The 17,743-nt window shown below is 34.8% G+C and overlaps 1 protein-coding gene across 2 annotated transcripts in view; it reads left to right on the top strand.

Annotated features, from left to right (window-relative positions):
• The window catches only part of LOC149808205 (brefeldin A-inhibited guanine nucleotide-exchange protein 1-like), a 180,671-nt gene that overhangs the window by 26,029 nt on the left and 136,899 nt on the right, over nt 1-17,743 (top strand). For both annotated transcript variants that reach the window (XM_089974695.1, XM_089974685.1), the window contains 6 exons: nt 2,776-2,880; nt 6,958-7,117; nt 10,164-10,398; nt 10,936-11,035; nt 12,989-13,111; nt 13,760-13,885. In XM_089974695.1, coding sequence (XP_089830821.1) covers nt 2,776-2,880; nt 6,958-7,117; nt 10,164-10,398; nt 10,936-11,035; nt 12,989-13,111; nt 13,760-13,885 — 849 coding nt within the window. The remainder of the gene's footprint in view (nt 1-2,775; nt 2,881-6,957; nt 7,118-10,163; nt 10,399-10,935; nt 11,036-12,988; nt 13,112-13,759; nt 13,886-17,743) is intronic.

Below are 17,743 nucleotides of genomic sequence, written 5' to 3'. Positions count from 1 at the left end.
CCCACATTGGCCGAATGCCATGTTATCTGTAGTGTGGCAGTTAATGGTGATGTATAGCACTGGGGCATCATGCTACAGACATGTAGCATCATGTCCCACCTAGTCACATTATCCTGACACCAGGCTGACCAGTGCTGACATTAACTTCTTAATGCTGAGCACTAAGTGAGGCAGCTGCTAGTACCATTTGGACTTTGGTATGACTTGGCCAGAGTTCAAATACGTGGCCTCCCACATCTGATGCAGATGCTGTAACCACTTAGGCCACCAGAGCAATCTTAACAGAACTGTAGAACTGTACCTCTGTAGCAGGTAAAAGTGTGTAGTACCTCACATTACAGTATGGCTGTCAAAAAATCTTTGGACAGAACTGTAGAACTGTACCTCTGTAGCAGGTAAAAGTGTGTAGTACCTCACATTACAGTATGGCTGTCAAAAAATCTTTGGACAGAACTGTAGAACTGTACCTCTGTAGCAGGTAAAAGTGTGTAGTACCTCACATTACAGTATGGCTGTCAAAAAATCTTTGGACAGAACTGTAGAACTGTACCTCTGTAGCAGGTAAAAGTGTGTAGTACCTCACATTACAGTATGGCTGTCAAAAAATCTTTGGACAGAACTGTAGAACTGTACCTCAGTAGCGGGTAAAAGTGTGTAGTACCTCACATTACAGTATGGCTGTCAAAAAATCTTTGGACAGAACTGTAGAACTGTACCTCTGTAGCAGGTAAAAGTGTGTAGTACCTCACATTACAGTATGGCTGTCAAAAAATCTTTGGACAGAACTGTAGAACTGTACCTCTATAGCGGGTAAAAGTGTGTAGTACCTCACATTACAGTATGGCTGTCAAAAAATCTTTGGACAGAACTGTAGAACTGCTGCAGGTAAAATATGTAAAAGTTATTGAAAGAAAATTCAAGTACTTAAGTCAGTTATGCTTTATATTTGAGAGAAGTGTAGACACTTTAAAAATGCCAACAATAGAGCCAATCTTTATTAGTTTTAATCTATGATAGTTTAAAGACTTCTGGAGTTATGATCTGGTTCTGGGATATGGCATAATTGTTAAATAAATTTCAAATAAAAAACTTCAGATTTGTTTGACTGTCTGAGAATATTGGCCTGTGTAATCAGTAACCACAGTATAAACACACTTACTACACTGGGATCCCAGGGTCATAACAAAGAAAGTATTGAAATCTCCACCCTGTAACCATATATGCACTTACTGGGTATAGAAAGACAGATTTATACATACAACTGATATTGACCTTAGGGTCCATTCCTATACCCATCGCCCTGAATCATAACTTTAAAACTACTGAGATCCCCTCACAGTAATATATATGTACAGTTACTTGACATCAAAAGACAAATGTATACATGCAGATGACATTAACTCGGGTGTCTATCCCTACCCGCAATGAATTAGCCCCCAAGGATGAGTCTGTCTATCAGCTATTGCAAAACAGGAATGTAAATGGACTCCTGACCAGTTTGATTGACATCTGTTTGTAAATTGGGTGACTGGAGAAAATCGATACATTACTGAATAATGTGGTACTCTTCATAACCTGCACATCTTTATGAAATTTTCATGAAAAATGAAACATGCTTGTTTTAAAGAAACATCTGGAAATAAATAGGTGGAGCATTCTTTTGTTTTCCATGACAGATGGGCAAAATTAAATTGCAAGAACTTGTGATACCTTTAGAAAATTATCAGTTTGATATCTTTTTGTAAAGTTTTGTTTACTGTTTATTTGGAAATATTAGAAATGAGTTATTTTTGCAAACTAGACATCATTGTTACTATTCATAAAGGCTAGAATTTGCAACACAAATTACTTCAGATTTAATTTTGACAAAATAACCGAATACATGAAGCCACGATTTGTGTATTGATAAATTTGGAACAGTCATATGAATTGTGTATTCATACATTTGGAACCGAGTCATATGAATTGTGTATTGATAAATTTGGAACTTAGTCACGTATATTGTGTATTGATAAATTTGGAACTTAGTCATATGAATTGTGTATTGATACATTTGGAACTTAGTCACATATATTGTGTATTGATAAATTTGGAACTTAGTCCTGTGAATATATGTAGAAAACAATAATGTGTTCAATATGTAATTATATCAAATAAGTAAATATCAATTGGTGGGGGACAGTTTTATAATTTGTGGTTAGCAATTATTTCTCAACCATTGTCTCACTATAAAAGGGTCACATGTAATTACTGGTACGGCATGTAGAGCTTGTTGTGAGATGGACTTAAAAAATTGAATGGTCGAAAAAGAACATGACTTGTAATTCGTGCTGTATTCACAATCAGTTTTGCATCGTCATTGAATGGAACCTTGGAAATGAAGAGTCCAATTATTGCAAAGATTTTCAATTCGGTCCATTAAATTATTGCTGCCCCCAAGGCCAGGACATGAGTTAGCTAATGAACTTTTTGTTGCTGCTCAGCTTGGATCATGTCATAGTGTTAGAGACTTACATGTATAAATGGTGTCCACTTCAGCGAATACTCACCAGAGACTCTTTAAAAAAATGGCTTTATTTTTTTACAAGTTTTATGTTTGGAGCATGGTGAGAGTTTAAATTCTGCATTATCTTCACCTTTGGAATTTATGAAGAAAAAATTAATTCTTTTTCTAACACTTCCCAGTCAGTATTTGTAAGTTTTGCAGCATGTGAACTTTTTATACACATGCCTTACAAGCATTTTAAATTCTTTTCCATTTAAACCTTAATTCAGATGACTCCAGAGTAGTATCAGAGGAAGATACAACATTGAGTAGTAATGGTGAAAGTGTGCCTTCCTATTCCCAAGCACCACCATCAAAGGCAGAGAGCACCAGAAGTAAGTTTACTCCATTGACTAGTACTGTGTGATTTTACTCTATTAACTTGTACTGCGTGATTTTACTCCATTGACTAGTACTGTGTGATTTTACTCCATTGACTAGTACTGTGTGATTTTACTCCATTGACTAGTACTGTGTGATTTTACTCCATTGACTAGTACTATGTAATTTTACTCCATTGACTAGTACTGTGTGATTTTACTCCATTGACTAGTACTGTGTGATTTAACTCCTTGATTAGTACTGTGTGATTTAACTCCATTGACAAGTACTGCATGATTTTCTATGCAGGCTTCACTGCACATTTCTTCTTCAGATACATTAAAATGTAAGAAATATCTCTACAACATCACAAGTCTATCCCCCACCACCATGCCAGCTAAAATAATGACATTAAAACCATTTTTGGCTTGTTTATCAATAATGGTGCTAAATTTTTGTCAGCATGCCTAGAAAAGATGTCAGACAAGAATAATCTCCCCTTGGATATAGAAATTGGCACCCTCTAGTCATCAGTTATTACTTTGTTTGTGTGCATGCTACTTATAAGGGCCTTGCAGATTCCACTTTTTAATGTGTATTTCTTGTGATTGAGTTTCATCACTGCAGGGAAATATACTCCAGTGTACATGCCAACCATTATGCTTTTGGCATAATCATTATGCTTTTTTTCACCAGATTAAGTTTTTTGCAATTCAGCATATGCATTATGCTTTTTTGATACATTAAAAAATAAAATTAAAGCAATAAAAAGTTGTTTTTAGCCATTTTATTATCATCTCTTTAATTCCACTCATAAATTTGAGAATATTCTTAAAAAGATGACTGCTGCATAAATGAAGCCTAAAAGTACTTTTCTTATTTATGATTTATAGCAACTGTATATGACCCATTTAGAAGAAAACGGACGAGTTTCTTCAAAAGTGAACTTTGCCTAACAGATTCATTTTATTGATGAGCTAGTCAATTAGTGAACCAGTCTATATTTTTTAAAGAAAATGGTGCCAGGTGTTAAGTGAAATGTTTTATGATGTGAGTTGTGGATGTGATATGATGGAAAATGTCTGAGCAGATGGATCTTTTCAGACTTCCAAACATGTCAGATCAGAAAAAGTGACAAATCAATACCGCTTTACAGACTATAAAAGAAGAATATGAGAGTAATGTAATGCAGCACTCTGAGCATCTGATCATGCTTATTGCAGAAGTCCAGTTCATGATCATTCAGTGAAAGTTATACATGTACTGAATATAAATAATTATTTAGTATATTTTGTGTTTGCATTCTGGTTCTAATGCACATGGATTTTGCCCTTTGTGACAAGAATATTGACCAGCTGCAGCACCAGGATAGTCATAAAAATGTATCTTTTTTATACATGTTGTAATTCCGGCATGTAATATATAGATAACATTTTATATTCCCATGTTATGCTTTTTTGCCACATATAATTGCAATAATTATGCTTATACCTCTGGGGGGTTGGGGTTGGTTGGCATGTATGGTCTTCATTTTTCTCACTCTGTTTCTTCATTACTTTTGAATAAGTTATCACCTGATTGGTTATCTTCTTCATGCATTAATTTAGTTGGTGCCATGTTGTATGCCTAATTGGCATTTGCTAGTACCTACAGACCATTTCCGTACTGACCTGTTTTCTTGATAATTAGATTATATTGTTAATTTGCTTCATATACAGATCAAACTATAATGTTCATTAATTTTTGTGAACTATTACATTGGTGTCAGCATCCCTAGTACAGGTAGCTGAGGCCAGCTCAGTAGACAACTTTCTCTTCATGGAGTCATTAAAGGCAGAAAGTTCACTGATAAGGAAGAGGAGTCATCTGGCACCATTTTCACTGCTACATTAATTTTACCTAGGATAGCCAGTTCTGGCTTTAGCTATGGAATTTAACCAGGTCCCAGTTATCTTCATGCCATCACCTGTGCAGCCTTCCCAGACCACTACTTCTAGGATCCCAATTGCCTAGTCCCATCTTCTCAGTACAGATGGCTTTAAGCATACAGCAATGGTGACATGAGTCATAGCTCTGTCTCAGCTATATAGTGTTCTTGGCATGCTTGCAATTTTGTAAAGAGTTACTGCCTATTTTGTTTTGCAGATGAATGTAGTGTATGACAGAATCCTGTAAGCACATTGTGATAGCTTGCCATCATATTTGGGAAATATTAATATCATCGATTGTAGATGTGCATGTCAACAAATCACTGTCCTTCCAAACTTTTTTTGACAGTTATTGTCCATTTTGTATTGCAGCTGCATGCAGTATGACAATCTTGTGAATGCTACTAGTCTAACAGTTTTTGTCGGTAAAATTTGCTGCATATTGTAGCATCATTTGAAAATTCACAAATTACGGTGCTCATGCAAATTTTATTGGAGTTGTTGCTCCTTTTTATTTGGAGCTGGACGTAGTGTATGACAGAATCTTGTGAATGCAACTAGTTTTCAATGGATAGTCAAGATAATTTATACGGCTGTTATCTGAAGATGTGCATATCAATAAATCACTGTTTTTTATGGATGTCTGTGTAACTTGATACCCACTATGATCATCAGTTGATGATACACACATTGATTTCTAGCTCTGTTGGTCAGAAGAGCTTATGGAATGGTCTGCATCCATCCCTCCATTAGCACAAGTTTGTTATTGCTACTCTTAAACTACTTGGAGGATTGTCATGACACTGTACACACATATTGATCCTTTGGTCTAGTTGGTCCTAAATGATAATGGTGCTGCATGGATATCCAATAAAACACCTCAGCAAACATCCTGAAAATCTTGTTATTGCTAATCCTCTTGCTTGAATCGATGGTGATATCAACATGGGGTATTCACTAAAAGACTTGTTATGATGTCTAGTTAGTCCTGAATGAAATCTGACATCCAATAGGACCACAAGCATGGTCATTTTCTGAATATTTTTATTGGTAATCCTACATGAATGGTCATGTCAGCATGGAATATCCACTAAAAGGCTTCTTATGATGTCTATCTGGTTTCTAAAAAAACTGGTGCAGATCTTATGTCCAATATGGCTGCCATGGCAGACATCTTAACAATCCGTTATAATATACTGGAAGAGAAAGGCATATTGACAGGAGGTTTTCACTAAGACTTCTTATGATGTCCATTTGGTCTTGAATGAAAATGGTACTGATCTGATGCCCATCATGGCTACTACAGCAGCCATCTTGAAATTCTTGCTATTTCTGTTCCTCCTGAATGGAAAGTCATATCATGAAAATGTTATCTCTATTCCTGTCCATGTGAATGACTATTTCAACATTGGGTTTTCTCTGATAGACTCCTCTTGATACCTAGTTGGTCCTAAATGAAAATGGTGCCAGTCATGCATTCAATATGGCTGCCACAAGAACAATCTTAAAAATCTTGTTCTCACTACTCCACCTGAAAGGATGATTATTATTAAATGTGGATATCTTAAAACAGTAAATGAAAATGCTGCCACTTGTACATCCAATGTGGCTGCCATGACAACTGTCTTAAAAATCTTGTTGTAACTACTCTCTTTTAATGGATGGTCATTATGACATGGTTTTCACTCAAGATTTTTAATGATGCCTGCTTTGTCCAAAATGAAAATGATATCAAGCTGTCTACCAGTATATGTACCTCAGCAGTAAAATATCATAGATGGTTTCAACACTAAACACTTGAAAGAAAGAAATTGTCTTACCTTGAATTCCTGGAAATTCTGTATGTCTAGTTTAGCATCAGTCTCCAATGGACTCCAGTTTGTAGGTGTTATTGGCCTTTATTATATATCATTATGCAACATATGACAGAATTTTTGTGAATGTAATTAGTCTTGCAGTCTTGTTTAGTGAAATTTTGTGTATCTTAGTTCATATTATAGGCATTGTCAGAAGATATTGACATTATACTTGTACTGTTTTCAAGAGTTATGCCCCTTTTGTGACTGAGACTTGTCTCCATGATGAAGTTGGGATGGGATGTGGCTTTATTTACATGATCATACTGCACTCCATTGCTCTACATATTCTTCATCTTTGGTTTAGGTATAAATCGCATCGGTGTGGATGGTGATGACATACAGGAGACAGCGGAAGTTTCTCAAGGTGCTTTCAGCCACATACTTCAGAAAGATGCCTTCTTGGTCTTCCGAAGTTTGTGTAAATTGTCCATGAAACCTCTTGGAGACGGTCCACCAGATCCAAAGTGAGTTGTTGCATTCTAATCTATAGTTTGACATGACTGTAAAATTTTTGTTGCATTCTAATCTATAGTTTGACATGACTAAACATTTTTGTTGCATTCTAATCTATAGTTTGATATGACTGTAAAATTTTTTGTTGCATTCTAATCTATAGTTTGACATAACTGTACATTTTTTGTTGCATTCTAATCTGTAGTTTGATATGACTGTAAAAATTTTTGTTGCATTCTGATCTATAGTTTGACATGACTACATTTTTTTTGTTGCATTCTAATCTATAGTTTGACATGACTGCAAATTTTTTGTTGCATTCTAATCTATAGTTTGACATCACTGCAAATTTTTTGTTGCATTCTAATCTATAGTTTGACATGACTAAAAATATTTGTTGCATTCTATTCTATAGTTTGACATGACTAAAAAATTTTGTTTCATTCTAATCTATAGTTTGACATGACAGTAAAAATTTTTGTTGCATTCTAATCTATAGTTTGACATGACTAAAAATTTTTGTTGCATTCTAATCTATAGTTTGACATGACTAAAAATTTTTGTTGCATTCTGATCTATAGTTTGACATGACTGCAAATTTTTTGTTGCATTCTAATCTGTAGTTTGACATGACTGTAAAAATTTTTGTTGCATTCTGATCTATAGTTTGACATGACTGCAAATTTTTTGTTGCATTCTAATCTATAGTTTGATATGACTGTACATTTTTTTGTTGCATTCTAATCTATAGTTTGACATGACTGCAGTTTTTTTGTTGCATTCTAATCTATAGTTTGATATGACTGTACATTTTTTTGTTGCATTCTAATCTATAGTTTCACATGACTGCAGTTTTTTTTGTTGCATTCTAATCTATAGTTTCACATGACTGTAAAAATTTTGTTGCATTCTAATCTATAGTTTGACATGACTGTAAACATTTTGTTGCATTCTGATCTATAGTTTCACATGACTGTACATTTTTTTGTTGCATTCTAATCTATAGTTTGACATGACTGTAAAGTTACTTGGTGTCTGATAAATTTTTAACCCAAATATGATGGCAGTCTTATATGTTTCCTGTTCAGTTTAGAATTTAGAGTTCCAGATTTTTTTAAAAAAGACCCAGTTTAAATTTATTTTACTAGTCAGAAAACTGCACTTTGGATGCATTTATCTCATTTGTTGTCAAGGTAATGGGGAGGTGAAGTTCATAGTTAAGACGATGAACGAGACTAACCATGCTGGTTAACATTATCCTCTTGGATCCTTTGTGGCTGTACGTCTGTTTAAAGTGACTAAATAAAAGCACAATATTATTGTTTATTATTTACTTTAGAACTTTTCTAAATTAGATCTGATGAAAATGAGACATTTTCCTTGTCATAAATATTAATTATTGTTAATTTCATATAGCATCCAACATCTATTAAATATGATAATACCTCAATACTATCAAATGTTTTATGTTGTTATTTTCCCATGCATAAACATTTTGTACCATGGATGGACAGGTCACACCACAGCCATCGTTAACATATTTGTATTAATGCACCATTTGTCAACAGTGTGTTTTTAGACATTACTTACAATAAGTAACAATTATAACTGTTTGTGGGTGAGGGTTTGTAGCTGTAAATATAGCTGGATTCTACTGAGAAGATTATTCTGATTTCATAAAACATTATCGACTGAGTGACCTACAGATAAATGTGAAGAAATAATAGTGATGAATAATGTATTTGTTGAATGTGCTAAATTAAAAATGAAGAGTACTTTTAACTATTAAGGAAAATATTGGGTGAAAAAAATACATGTTGGATTTTGCACTGAGACAAGGAAACCACAGTCGCTGGGTTACATTATTTGTCTGTGCTTCAGATAGGATAAAATTCTCAATGCTGTGTGAAATGAACTATGACAGAAAACACTGATCCATGCACATAGACTAGAGACATGTACACTTCATAGCCACCCAACTTTAATAACAACTACGAAAAATTTAGTAACAGCCAGAAATGTGTTATGTGAAACATGCTTTATTCTAATTTTGTTAAGCAATTCCATTGTGCCCCAGTTGAACCAAAAATATACCTACAATATTTAATGAAAAATAATGCTCCTACCAGCCAGAAGGAATCATTCATCCGTCAACACATTAATCCATAAGCAGATTTCACTGTAGCACTTGCCATATTTCCAAAACAGAAAAATAAATTTTCAAAGAATCTGTGAACTTGAAAGTTTAACACATGATTATCCACTTGGGTCCGTATTTGTAGGGGCTTTTATACACAGGGTTAATTTTACAATCAATATTAAGGACAACACAAGTATGTTACAAACAGTTTCACCGCCTCTAAAAGAAAAGGAGAGTTATATACCATAGTGACACAGTTCACTAATTACCCATGAATAATCTAATGCAACATATTACTCTTTGTTACAGCTTGTACTAAGTATGACTACAGCAGAGCTGAATACCAGTATCATTTCATTATTTATAGTATAACTTTTCAAAATTGGAACTGATGAAAATAAAACAATTTCTTATAATAAATATTAATTATTTATTGTCAATTTCATATAACATCCATTTATTAAATGTGATAATACCTCATTACTATGCAATGTTTTATGTTGTTATTTTTCTTTGCTCACGCATATACTTTGGATACAACAGTCACACCAAAGCCCTCATCAACATATTTGTATTAATGAGCCTCTTGTAAATATTTGCACTTGAACTATATTACTCTAGTGAAGAGTTCTTTTTACTTTAAAGAAAAATATTGGATGAGAAAAACAATCTACGTTGGGGTTTGGACAGAGACAAGGAAATGCCAGTCGTGGGGTTACATTATATGTCTCCCCACAAGGCAAGCCTCATGTGGAGACAAATAATGTAACCCCTTGACTGGGATTTCCTTGTATCGGTCCAAACCCCAACATAGATTTTATATATCAGCTTCAATAAAATGGGCACAAATTAATTTGTCTTGCTGAATTATATGCTTGTGAAAGTTTTCACAATTAAATCATTTTGTACTGTTTCAGATCACATGAGCTTCGATCAAAAATCCTATCTCTCCAACTTCTTCTATCCATCCTTCAAAATGCTGGTCCAGTGTTTCGCACCAATGAGATGTTCATCAATGCAATCAAACAATACTTGTGTGTAGCTCTGTCCAAAAATGGGGTCAGTGCCATTGCTGAGGTGTTCGAAGTGTCCTTGGCAATTTTTCTGACACTTTTGGCCAATTTCAAACAACATCTGAAGATGCAGATTGAGGTATGTTTCTGTTTTCTCTTTATCTTGCCTTCATCAGAGTGTGTTTTTGATTGGTATGCAAGTAAGCAGTACATATTTATGTCCCCTTACTAGTTCCCTGTAGCTGTCCATGCATATTTTATTTAAGACAACTGTAGCTACAAATTTTTGTGCATTATAAAAGACATTCCCTTGTTGCTCATTAGAAAAGAATGAATATAATATAACACGCAGAGTTTAGATTACCAGTATTCTGCAAAGCAGTATTGATCCCACATTTTTCTGCATTATATAGAATGCAGCAAGATCAATTCTCATATGATAAAATGGTATAGCTCTATATGTTATTGCATGAAAAATGTGTGATTACATGTATAAGGCTTGGTGTTATTCTTTTTAACAAATGTCAGTAGCTGTTTCTGTATTTTTGTATTTTACACTGCCTTTAAATTTATAATAACAATTACAATATGATTTTCTTTGATATAAAATTTCTCTTTTTAAATGTACAGCATTATCATGCATTTTTTCCCTCATTTTTTGTATTTTCTATGTCAGGTATTTTTCAAAGAGATCTTTTTATACATCCTGGAGACACCAAGTAGCTCCTTTGACCACAAATGGATGGTGATTCAAGCACTGACAAGAATATGTGCAGGTGTGTAGCATACTCTTTTCTCCTATGCATGTATGAATGTACTTTATAATGTAGAACATTGAAAGGGAATATCTCTTTCATCACATGACTTCTGTCTTTCATCACATGACCTTATTTTGGAATACAAAGGGGCAAAATTGAACTTGTTTCCAGTATCACTTGATCATTCTTTTACAGTAATTGAAATGAACATTAATTACATGACATTTGCATCCTAAAACATGCAGCTGTTATAGTTAGTGTCACACAGATGTTTTGCAATGATCATGCTATATATGCAAATTTTGTCGTCTGATTTCAAGTAAAAAATGCCATTTTTGTAATTGTTATATTTTTAATATTCATCTTCACATTGTTATTTAAGAAATGAATGTCAATTTTAGATGACAGTTGATTAAAGAATTATGTCATTATGTTTTTGTCTACCTTGTTTAATCTAAAGAAAATGGTGAACTTCATTTTTTGATCAGTTCATTTTTGTGCATGCTTGTTATCATTAGTACACAATTTAGACACTTTGTATTGCTGTTACCTTGATGGTATTTGAGCAGTGGTTTGTATTTAAATGTGAAGTTTGCAATGAACATTTTGTTGTAAATCTAACTTTATACCCTCTACCTTAGTTTAATTTTTTTTCTCAATATGTGTGTTACTCTTTTGAAGTTGCATCAGTTTCCACAATATGCGATTTTAACTTTGACCATCATTTTTCTTTTAGGAACATGAGAAAAATAATCCCTCATTATGCATCAGTGTTGGGTAGGAAAATTCCACCCTATGGAATTGAATCCTTTTATATCATTCACAGAATTCTGACCCTTGGATAGAATTCTTCTAACCTAAACTAATGTATATAACAGTCTGTCTGTCACATATGAATCATACCAATTAGCTTGTATTGCTGTGTCATACAGCACCAAACTTTCCAGTTTATTACAAAAGAATATACTGATTTAAATATTTATTTTGTGCAGGTGCTTCTTTCATCATTATTTCTGTTTTTCCCCACATTTTTCATGATTATGGGAAAGCAGTCTGACATTAATTAGAAACCTCTGTGTCGACAAGTCTGTCTGGTAAATATGTTTTTCAGTTGTTTTGTGTTAAATGTGGAAGATTCACATATATTTGATGCCTCCTTAATCATCCTAGAGATTTCCTGATTTAGACTTCAAAAATTGGCCTTAAAGTTAGAAATGTTTGAATTTTCCCTTAGACTTAACCAATACTTTTGCTACTTATTATGTATCATTTGTAAATGAGGAAAAAAGTGTTTGTGAAGGCTGTTGCAGATGTATCTTGTATATGGGATCAACTAACTTAAAGATGGCAAAGAAACCCCAAATAAAATAGTAGCCAATAATTCTGTCATATATTTGTCCTGCTGATATAAGTTCAATTCAGTGTATTTGTTTTAGTTGTATGCTTCACAGTGAGTTCAAGTCCGTCAATTTTTCTGTCTTAACTGCCTAAATCTTGTACTTTCTTCAGTTATGTTTAAATTGCCAGTAATTTACCTCTGAAAGAGCTATAGTGTTTTTATGTTTTTTAATCCCTTGCTATTGTGATACACGCCATCTTGTCATCCAACATCACATTGATCCTTTCGTCTATTCATCTGTCAATTACTACAGCTTCTAAACTGCTGGATGAAAACATTTTTAGTTGCCTTTGTGTTGATTATCTCTGAGATGGGTTACCCCAGAATTCTGTACTTTGGGAGCCTGAGAAAGGGTATGGTCAAATGGCAGAAATTTTATTGCTATTATTTTTCCAGTATTTTCGGATTCAAATTCTTTGCAGGAAGATGCATGCAATGTCTGATAGATTATGTATTTGTGATCCCTGGGTGAGTGTCTCAGGGGATTGGGGTAAGTAAGGACGTGGTGAAATGCATGTGGATTTGTGATAGCAAGGCATTGCAGTTCTAGCTGTTTACTGTTTTATTTACAGATGCCCAGTGTGTTGTGGATATATATGTGAACTATGACTGTGATCTATCTCTGGCCAACTTATTTGAGAGACTGGTCAATGATCTGTCCAAGATTGCTCAGGGACGACATGCTTTGGAACTTGGTAAGTGTTCATTTATAAGTAGGAAAAATTGTTACCTTATGCAGTTTTGATTTTATTCAAGTCACAGCATATTGTCCAAGTGGTTGTAGAATTTAGGTTTTAATGAGAGACACATGCCTTTGTCTTTGACAATTGAAATGTTCTTATGAAAGCATGGAAATTGATAGCAAGATGTGTATGAAGATTAATGGAAAGCAAGTATTCTTACATGGGCTGTTTGTTTCCAATCTGAGGTGCTTCATGCTGTGAGTCAGGATCAGAGTGCAGAGCTGTTACTTTATATGCATGCATATTAGTTAAATCCAGCTGTGAAGAACTTGGACCATGATCTGCTGTTTCATAATGCACTGGCAGATCAGGGTCTGTGTTGTTTGTTCAGTTGATTTCTCCTTACAAATTGAAGAGACTCAGATCTGCTGGCAAATCATGTTAGTTTTCTTACCCTATTTACTTTTATAAATAGAAAATAATTAATATGAACTTATTTTGCAAGACAATGTTAATATATCATGAGTTTGGCATATATGTTAATTTTCATTTGTGTGTTGTTCTGATTTTACATTTTCACTCTGTGACATTTTTGTACATGCTGCTGTCTCCATTGAAAGAGACTGAATTCGTTATCAGTCTGATATCTGCCTATTTTAGGTGCCAGCCCAGCCCAGGAAAAGAGCATGAGAGTAAAGGGCTTAGAGTGCCTCGTATCCATTCTTAAATGTATGGTAGAGTGGAGTAAAGATCTGTATGTCAATCCACACTCACAATCCAATCTCGGTAAGTCATATTTTGTCAATCCCACCCTGTCAGAAGCTTGATTTAGTGAACACTTTGATGTACACATGCATGGCCATCCTTCCATCTGTACACCTATCTACATACTAACCTATCTACATACTAGATTAACCTCAGTTTGATGTACATATGCATGGCCATTATTCCATCTGTACACCTATCTACATACTAACCTATCTACATACTAGATTAACCTCAGTTTGATGTACATATACATGGCCATCCTTCCATCTGTACACCTATCTACATACTAGATTAACCTCAGTTTGATGTACATATGCATGGCCATCCTTCCATCTGTACACCTATCTACATACTAGATTAACCTCAGTTTGATGTACATATACATGGCCATCCTTCCATCTGTACACCTATCTACATACTAGATTAACCTCAGTTTGATGTACATATACATGGCCATCCTTCCATCTGTACACCTATCTACATACTAGATTAACCTCAGTTTGATGTACATATACATGGCCATCCTTCCATCTGTACACCTATCTACATACTAACCTATCTACATACTAGATTAACCTCAGTTTGATGTACATATACATGGCCATCCTTCCATCTGTACACCTATCTACATACTAACCTATCTACATACTAGATTAACCTCACTTTGATGTACATATACATGGCCATCCTTCCATCTGTACACCTGTCTACATACTAGATTAACCTCACTTTGATGTACATATGCATGGCCATCCTTCCATCTGTACACCTATCTACATACTAGATTAACCTCACTTTGATGTACATATACATGGCCATCCTTCCATCTGTACACCTATCTACATACTAACCTATCTACATACTAGATTAACCTCAGTTTGATGTACATATACATGGCCATCCTTCCATCTGTACACCTATCTACATACTAGATTAACCTCAGTTTGATGTACATATACATGGCCATCCTTCCATCTGTACACCTATCTACATACTAATCTATCTACATACTAGATTAACCTCACTTTGATGTACATATACATGGCCATCCTTCCATCTGTACACCTATCTACATACTAACCTATCTACATACTAGATTAACCTCACTTTGATGTACATATGCATGGCCATCCTTCCATCTGTACACCCATCTACATACTAGATTAACCTCACTTTGATGTACATATACATGGCCATCCTTCCATCTGTACACCTATCTACATACTAGATTAACCTCACTTTGATGTACATATGCATGGCCATCCTTCCATCTGTACACCTATCTACATACTAGATTAACCTCACTTTGATGTACATATGCATGGCCATCCTTCCATCTGTACACCTATCTACATACTAGATTAACCTCACTTTGATGTACATATACATGGCCATCCTTCCATCTGTACACCTATCTACATACTAGATTAACCTCACTTTGATGTACATATGCAAGGCCATCCTTCCATCTCTACACCCATCTACATACTAGATTAACCTCACTTTGATGTACATATGCATGGCCATCCTTCCATCTGTACACCTATCTACATACTAGATTAACCTCACTTTGATGTACATATACATGGCCATCCTTCCATCTGTACACCTATCTACATACTAGATTAACCTCACTTTGATGTACATATGCATGGCCATCCTTACATCTGTACACCTATCTACATACTAGATTAACCTCACTTTGATGTACATATGCATGGCCATCCTTCCATCTGTACACCTATCTACATACTAGATTAACCTCATTTTGATGTACATATACATGGCCATCCTTCCATCTCTACACCCATCTACTTACTAGATTAACCTCAGTTTTAAGCTTTGCCAATTTTTTACCTTCATTTGCTTCAAAGATGGAGTATATAGTAATCTGCAGGTCTGTCCATACATCCTTCATGCATACAGTCTTGGTAGCACAACTTGCCTCACAGTTTATAATGGATGGCCATAAAGTGTGAATATCAAGGTCATCACCTGAAGATGTGGATATCAGCAAATTCCTTTTTATGACAGTTATTGCCTTTTTTGTCTTGTGGCTTTAGTGCAGAGTAAATATTTTTAAAATATAATAAATAATGGGGATAAAATTGGATGCTTCATATGACACATTTATACAGGTAGTTTTTACATGACTTGGTGTAGTGGTTTACTAGTTAGTCATGTGTTTTTACATGGTGCAGTGGTGTACTGCATGTCTGTGGCATGATGCCCCAGTGTTAGACATCACTATAAACTGCCACACTGCAGACATTGTAGTGATATGACTGAAAATTATTAAAGCTGCATTAAAAGTCCAAATCACACACACAAACAAATCACCGTTTTATTGCAATTTGTGTTGGAATTATTGCCTGTTCTGTCCTGCACCTGCATGCAGTGTTATAATTTTGTGAATGCAACTTGTCTGTCAGTTTTAAGTGGATCACTGTGAAACTAGGTACATATTATGGCAATTAGCTAAAGATGGTCATACTAACATATTTTTTTGTGTTCTATTTTCATAAGGGTTGTTGCCCATTTTGACTTTCAGCTGGATGCATTACATGACAGAATTGTGTGACTGCAACTATTCATGCAGTTTTTGTGGATTTTCTTGAAACTTAGTACTTACTACGGTCATCATATGATGGCATGCATGTCTTCAAATGATTGTACTTGCACATAACTGTTATTAGGATACATCATCCCAATTCCATTTTAATGTGATAGCCAAAAATTATTGCTTTTAGAACTATGGAATTTTATACATTTTATCATGGTCATGAGTAGCTGTTACAGTGTTGTTTTGAATTTTAATTTAAAAAATTTGAACTGTTTGGATTGGAACGTTTCTGCATTGAATACATTCCCTGATCACATTAACATACTCTGCTAACTCTGTTATGTGTGCCAGTAACACGAAAAGAGTGAAGACAACAAGCTTTGTAAAATTTAACAAATAATTTATTTCCCTCGAAAAACAAGGTAAAAATGAGAAAAAGAACTTATGGTTCTACAAATCAAATCCAAAAATAATCCAAGAATAATCCAAGAATTAAAAAATAGAAGTCCTTGAAATAAAATGTCCTAATGAAACTGAGTTTGAATACCAGACTTCCATGACATACATTGCTGTTAACCTGCCAAACAGTCAGTCTAGCTATGCCTTTAACTAGTAACCAGAGTTCCATCACATAAGTGAGTCATGTTTCATTCCCGTAAGTTATTCTATCCTGACAGTTTCTAAGCTGAGCATGCAACCAGCCACTGAAGCTACTGCCCTGCCATATGCCAAATTGGCTATCAAGTTGCCCATCTGCCAGCTGTGTCACTCACATGACTGCCATTCAAACCACTAGGCCAGTTAATACCATGATATTGATGAACACCTGTGACACATGCCTGGTTGCCAATTCAGCTAGAGGGTCAGTTATTACAGAAAATGCAAATGCTTTAGGAGGTCAACCTTCATGGTGAGTGCATGGACAACTGCAATCAGTTTGCATCCTCCAACCTCACCATGGAGTTTATAGAATTCAGTTTAGAAGCCGTTGTGGAAGAAATATGCTGAATTTTGCCAATCTCTGCCCATCAGTGCTGTCTGTGAGCCATGAATATGAGGTTGAGGCATCAAATGAAGACTAACATCCCTCCTTTCATCTGCTTCTGCAGTTGGCAAAATATCCAAGAGATTTCTGATCAGCTGTCTGACAAGATCAGGGATCCAAGGAACTTGAGACTCTTTTTAGGATAATCTGTTACCATCATCGTTCTGGTTATGTTGGTACCACATGCACTCAGTCAAGTGTAGTACCCAGTAACCAACCTCAGACAAAAACATTCCTATAGTTAACATAGCAACTGCATTGTATTATT

The sequence above is a fragment of the Sinohyriopsis cumingii genome, chromosome 1, assembly GCF_028554795.1.
Source record: "Sinohyriopsis cumingii isolate HCF-2022 chromosome 1, ASM2855479v2, whole genome shotgun sequence".
NCBI lineage: Eukaryota > Metazoa > Mollusca > Bivalvia > Unionida > Unionidae > Sinohyriopsis > Sinohyriopsis cumingii.
This window is presented reverse-complemented; position numbering and strand designations above follow the sequence as displayed.